This window comes from Triticum aestivum, chromosome 1B, assembly GCF_018294505.1.
Source record: "Triticum aestivum cultivar Chinese Spring chromosome 1B, IWGSC CS RefSeq v2.1, whole genome shotgun sequence".
NCBI lineage: Eukaryota > Viridiplantae > Streptophyta > Magnoliopsida > Poales > Poaceae > Triticum > Triticum aestivum.
The window spans coordinates 142,286,527-142,292,770 of record NC_057795.1 but is presented as its reverse complement, the minus strand read 5'-3'; the positions used below and the strand labels follow the sequence as shown (position 1 = coordinate 142,292,770).

At 43.9% G+C, this 6,244-nt stretch overlaps 1 protein-coding gene across 3 annotated transcripts in view; it reads left to right on the top strand.

Annotated features, from left to right (window-relative positions):
- The window catches only part of LOC123112496 (programmed cell death protein 2), a 6,996-nt gene extending 2,573 nt beyond the window's left edge, over positions 1-4,423 (top strand). For all 3 annotated transcript variants that reach the window (XM_044533500.1, XM_044533514.1, XM_044533506.1), the window contains 10 exons: positions 416-677; positions 774-857; positions 966-1,099; positions 1,188-1,285; positions 2,036-2,124; positions 2,381-2,474; positions 2,562-2,719; positions 2,795-2,865; positions 3,055-3,169; positions 3,860-4,423. In XM_044533500.1, coding sequence (XP_044389435.1) covers positions 423-677; positions 774-857; positions 966-1,099; positions 1,188-1,285; positions 2,036-2,124; positions 2,381-2,474; positions 2,562-2,719; positions 2,795-2,865; positions 3,055-3,169; positions 3,860-4,027 — 1,266 coding nt within the window. In that variant the 5' untranslated portion in view covers positions 416-422 and the 3' untranslated portion in view covers positions 4,028-4,423. The remainder of the gene's footprint in view (positions 1-415; positions 678-773; positions 858-965; positions 1,100-1,187; positions 1,286-2,035; positions 2,125-2,380; positions 2,475-2,561; positions 2,720-2,794; positions 2,866-3,054; positions 3,170-3,859) is intronic.
- The last annotated feature ends 1,821 nt before the right edge of the window (positions 4,424-6,244 follow it).

The window sequence follows — 6,244 nt, the reverse complement described above, 5'->3', positions numbered from 1 at the left end:
TAGGTCTTTTTTTTGGAGAAGAGGCGGGGGTGACGCGGGTTTTTTTTTTTTTGAGAAGCATGGGGTGACGCGGTCAGCCCAGCGGCAGTTTTGCGGGCTCTTTTGCGGGCGCTGCGGCCTGGCGGGATATCCCGTCCACCTTGCAACTTGACGAGTAGTATTCTTCACGGCGGCGTGAAGCGAATTTACAAATGCTTCTCATTTGCTGCTGAATTGTAAGTACAGTGTATGAAGAGGCGAGTGTATATGCCTTTCTTTTGAGTATCTTAGACAGACGCTAGTGGTATTTTGTCATGTAAACTGAACTGACTACACTTTGGTTTTCATCACTAGTGGTATGTTGGAACCTCTGGTTTTGACTTGTGGTATTTTGGCCATTTTCTCAATCCCGCCTCATCCATCTCTTCCACTGCAGTTGATCGATGGAGCCCAACGCTGACAAGCTACGTGGTCTTCGCATCACCTCCCTGGACGATGAAGACGATGATGAGACAGAACTGCCCAACCAACCTCTGCCCGCCTCCACCGTGACCGTGGCTGCGGCCGCCTCGGGCTATGATGATGATGACGAGGATGAAGATGAAGAAGCAGAAGTCATGCTTGGATTCCTGGAGAAGCCGAAGCATCCCGGCCTCCTCCTCCGCCACCTCTTTCCTAGCAAGGCTGGAGGCATCCCGGTCTGTGCAATAACGCCCATCATATTAAGCGACACACTTTGATTTTTGATGCGATTGGAGCAGTATTAATGTGAGGTGTTTGTGTATTTTGTCCAGGCGTGGTTGGATCCCGTGAACTTGCCCACGGGGAACTCCAGCTGCTGTGGCTTCTGCGGCGAGCCCCTGCACTTTGTCCTCCAGGTTATTGCTTTGTGCCTAGAAGCAATTGTGCCTGTTATTTTCTTTCCGGAACTTGTACTAGTTAAATGGATGAAAAATTCATCTCAAATTGTGTTTGGATCTCTGTAGATTTATGCTCCAATTGAGAGCAATACAGCAGCATTCCACCGCACTCTGTTCATGTTCATGTGCCCGTCGATGGCATGCTTGCACCGAGACCAGCACGAACAGTGGACACGCAATCAAGGCAATCCTCGTAGAAGGTGAAGCAAGTCCTATAGCTGCTGTGTTGGCTTTTAGACTAGAGACTGAAAACATTTTGCTGATCCTGACTGCCTCGTTGGATTGCAGCGTGAGGGTTTTCCGGTGCCAGCTGCCTCGTACCAACGTGTTCTACTCAAGTGAACCTCCAAGTCGCAATAACTCTGACAAGCCACTATGTGCCGGAGGTAGTTTTCCTTTTTGTTCAGTTACATGGCATCTTAGATTTACTGTGCCTAATAAGTTTGGTATGCTATTAGTGCTACATTTCCTGCATTACGTAGTAGTAATTAGCTAGTTATCCTAGAGAAAATGTGCTTATGTCCAGCAGATCTCTTTCACTCTATCTAGCTATTGCATAAATATGTTCTTCATTTAAAAAAAAGGGGGGGCAACCTGGTGCATGTAGCTCCCGCTTGCGCAGGGTCCAGGGAAGGGTCCGACCACTTTGGGTCTATAGTACGCAGCCTTTCCCTACATTTCTGTAAGAGGCTGTTTCCAGGACTTGAACCCATGACCTCATGGTCACAAGGCAGCAGCTTTACCACTGCGCCAAGGCTCCCCTTCTAAATATGTTCTTCATTTACACTTACGAATTCGATCATATTTTCAATATGCTAAAATCTTGAAGTTATCATCTTCATTTGTTTATGCTGGTTGCTCCACATATCGGCACCTTGCTTCTAATGTCTTAGGAAACATATAATCTTTTGCTTTCTGTTTTTTTCCTAGAAAAACATCGCACTGTCAATGTGCCGACTGCTGAGACTAAGTTTGGTGGGGTTTGTTAGATGCTGATTAATTTAGTATATTGATGCGCTTACATTCGTAGGCAGCAATGGCCATCTTCTGTCAGTCAAACTGGTTATGTTAATAGATGGCCATATTCCAAGCAATTTATATTGATTTCCTTCGTTTACTTGACTCTGAGTTGCCAGCTGCTCTGTGTCATTGGTGTGGTACATGGAAAGGGGATAAAATATGTGGTGGCTGCAAGAAATCACGTTACTGTTCTGAGAAACATCAGGTATTCCCAAATCATTTAATCATCCTAGAGATCTCTTGGGCATCTCAAGTTTGTGTTAAATCTACCCCTTTGTCATGTCCAAATATACAGCCTTTGGTTTGATCCTTGCCAATTTTTGGACACACTCATGATCCTTTGTACACCTCCAGTACAATAAAGTATTGACTGGCTTGGACACCAACCAAACAGACCCTACATATCCCTTTGGCAACCAGGTCCTACTTTGGATAAACAAATTTTTGTGACTCTTTCTCAGGCACTGCACTGGCGCTCTGGTCATAAAAATGATTGCCTACAGATAATCAATTCTTCTGAAGCTTCAAGTTCTGTGCTGCCAGCTGTAGGAAAAGGTAACAATGTTTGAAGACTAATAATGCTATTAAGGTCGTAATTATTGAATTTGTCTTTATCCTCTTATAATTCCTCTCTATTTGCAGTTCCAGCTAGGACTTCTTGGCCGGAATATCAGATAGCAATTGACGATGAAGTTGATTTGGATTCTGATGGTTGTGATGAAGACAGCTCAAAGTCCTTGGTGATGCAAAAGCATGGTAAACCAGATGATACAATGCAGTCATGGATGGATCAATTTGAGGTTTTTAGCCGTGCATTCTCTCTTTTATGCTTGCCAACATAGCAACCACTATTTATTCACTGCTATGTTATATAGGCTGATGCTGACAACCAATGCTGGGCATATTTTCAAGAGCGTATCTCAAGAGCACCAGAGCAAGTATTGAGGTATGCATAACTTGCATGAATCCTCTCCTTGTTCGGTGATGTTCTCAATTTACTTTTGCCTGTTCAGGAAAATAGTAGTTCGATATTGTTTCAATCGTTTTGTAATTCAGTTTATTCAGTTGGCTTGCATATTTATTCTCAGCAATATATGTTATATGCACATTACTAATAAAAGTCTAAATTACACAGATACTGTCGAGATCCAAATGTAAAACCTCTGTGGGCTTTATCAGCTGGGCGTCCATCAAATCCTGACATCCCTTCATGTAGCTACTGTAAAGGTCCACTATGCTATGAATTTCAGGTTGGTCAATTTGTCTAGGGCCAAAAATATTTGCATTTCTGATATAGCAACACATTTCCACACAACTAGTAAACTCAAAAACCCAATTGTTTTTCCATGATAACTCCCCCTTGTAGCAGTAATAGGTTTGTAGTCAATATTTTGTTGCCACAAAAATAATAGACTGAAAACCTTACATTTTTCATGCCCAATATTTTTTTAATGCCCATCTGCTCTCTAAAATGTCTGTCGGGCAAATGCTCTGTTTATGAGCCATCACTACCATCAGTTTTTAAATAATAATAACAATAACAAAACATGATTCAGAAGTTATCGATCACTGGCACCACGGACTGTGTAATCAGTTATGCTACTAGGCCGGGCTGTGGCAGGGTATGCATGGCATGGTTTGTGCCTATAAGTTATGACCAAGCTGTTTTTCCTTGTGTCCGAATAGGAAACTAAAAGAATGTTGTTAATGAATTACTTCTGTGAACTTATGGTATCATGTTTTTCCTTTCAACCCCCATGAGAGCAATGTCCAACTAATTGTACCTATGGAACTTCATATGTGTGAAGTTTATGCTTAGTCAGTGTCTCAGTGATGCCTCCGACATGCTTATCAGTAATCGTTACATTTCCCTCCCTCGTGCTTGCGTATACAGGATCATGTGCTTACATATCCTTACACTGTTTTTACTGTATCTCCAGATAATGCCACAATTGCTTTATTACTTTGGTGTGAGAAATGAACCAGACTCTCTTGATTGGGCAACAATTGCTGTGTACACATGTAAAGGATCATGTGATCAAAATATTAGCTACAAGGAAGAGTTTTCATGGGTTCAGTTATATCCTACGTCAATCTCAAGGCCGTAGTAATGTTTACCTGTTCCACAGAGTAGCGTCTGCTGCAGCAGGTTTGTAACTCCCCCGATTTAACTTTGTTGTTAGTCTACAAAAGCTCATGCATATGGTCAATGCATGTGATACACTAAAAAGCAACGGCTCACGTTGGCATGCTTCATGTGTTTTATCAGTATACACTATCATCCACTGTCAAATGTGTATTATGATAGGAGCACGTTCTGAGAGATTTTTTAATAGAATGTTCCAAGGGTTGAGAACTTTCCTATGCCCATTGATGCATCTATTGCTTGAACAAGTGTGGTGTCAATAGTTATTGTAAAAGTTAGATAGGTATAAGCCTATTTGATGTTGCGTTTTTGGATTCTGAAGCTATGCTAATTGCTAATCAACATTTTGTTTGCTGTATGCGCCTGCATCTGCAATGTATGGGCATGTTCCTTTGGAAAACAAGTTAGTTAAAAATCAATATAGTTTGAATCTATTCTCTTGATCTTGTTGTTAGCTTTGTTGTTTTATCTGCCTGGCCTTTTAGCGGGAGCAAGATAGGGATGCAAGGGAGTCCTAGTAACCTATATTTTGCTCTGTAAGCTGTGTTAATGAAAGATAGTCCTAGTAACCCATATTTTTAGATGTCAACTTCAATGCAGGGCCATGGTCCCAATTAGCTCGCTATATTGGGCTTGGTCTACTATTTAGCCACTGGGGCCATCTAAGAGCATTTGATGTGAAATAGTTGTGGTCGCCAGCATTGCCGGTTCAGTGTGCATCTTTATTTCGTTATATAGGATTCTTCGTCTCTTTATGTGGACACCTTGGACGGTTTTTTGGGATTACTCGTTAGGGTTCTGGTCTATCTCGTTGGTCTGTTATTCGAGATTTCTTGCATTTTCGCTTTCGGCATTGACCGCATGTAAAGTAGAGAGTCTCCACATTGCCCTTTTTTGAGGAGTTGAAATTTTGATGGCTACCAGAACGGCCGTGAAGCTGACCCACTCAGCTGCCTCGTTTAAAACGTATATACTGCGTGAAGACTAGGACTAGTTTGTTCTGTGTGCATACTTGGGCAGTCCACGGTGATGTCACGTGGCTGAAAAAAAATACTCCTACACTGCTCCAAACCATAATCTTCTGGACTCACAGGCTTGCTTTTCGCTTACGTAGGCAGGCCATATTTTAGTCGTTTGATCAGGGTCTCTTAATTGCCCTCGCCATCTCACAGCAAGCAAACCAAAACAAATAAACAGTGAATGCCCCTCGACCGACACAGGCCCAGCTCCCAGGCTACGCACACGCAGCACGTTTACCTACCGTGCAACTGACGGCTGGGACCGCAACGATATGTAGACCCGCATGTCAGGGGTGAGGAACGACGCGATGTGTTGAGCTCGAGGTGGATGAGAGGAGGAGACAGCGACGCGGGTTTAAACGTTGGAAAAAGTCACCGCGTCATGTGCGGGCTCAGGTCAATTCAATTCAATCTCCTCCTCAGCTGCGACGTTGCTGGCTACAACTGGCCGCCACTGGGAGTGATGGCGCTCCCCCCGTTTCGACATCACGGGCTATCGCATCTGCTATACTCCCTCTGTTCGGGTTTATTAGGTCTCTCAGCATCACAAGCATATCCCTTTTTATAAGGTCACGCTTTGAAAAGGTGCATGCATGCAACCATTTCATTGGTTGCATTGAATTCATTGTTGTTGGTGCCATGGCTGGAAAATTAATACACTTCATGCGTGCTTTTTCATTGGCTGCATGCATGTGAGAAAGTGCATTGGAAGTGGAATGAAAGAATTAATGTGAGCAAATTACTATGTCTCTTGATCTAAGAGAAGTTGTCTTTAGGATTAATAAACCCGGACGGAGGGAGTACTCCCCGCGGGCGGGTCTCCATCACGAGTCTAGCAGACCCTGTATAAATAGTCAAACCCGTAAAATATTGCAGTTTCAGTCGAAAAAACAAGCCCGAACAGACCCTTTAAAATCGTTCGACCCTTAAAAATTTTTAAGGGGCCCTGCAAACGCGAACGCGGAACCCTCATATATATATACATTTTTGAGGGCAACTTTACCAGGGCCCTGCCTACCGGTCAACGTTGGCGGTTGAGGAATCTTTGCTCCCGCCAACGCCATGAAGTTTGCCCGGCCGCCGCGCCCGTCTGCCTCCTGGCCGCCGAGCTCGCCCGCCGGTCGTCCGACAGCCGGCCGGCCCTCCGTCCCGACCGCCAC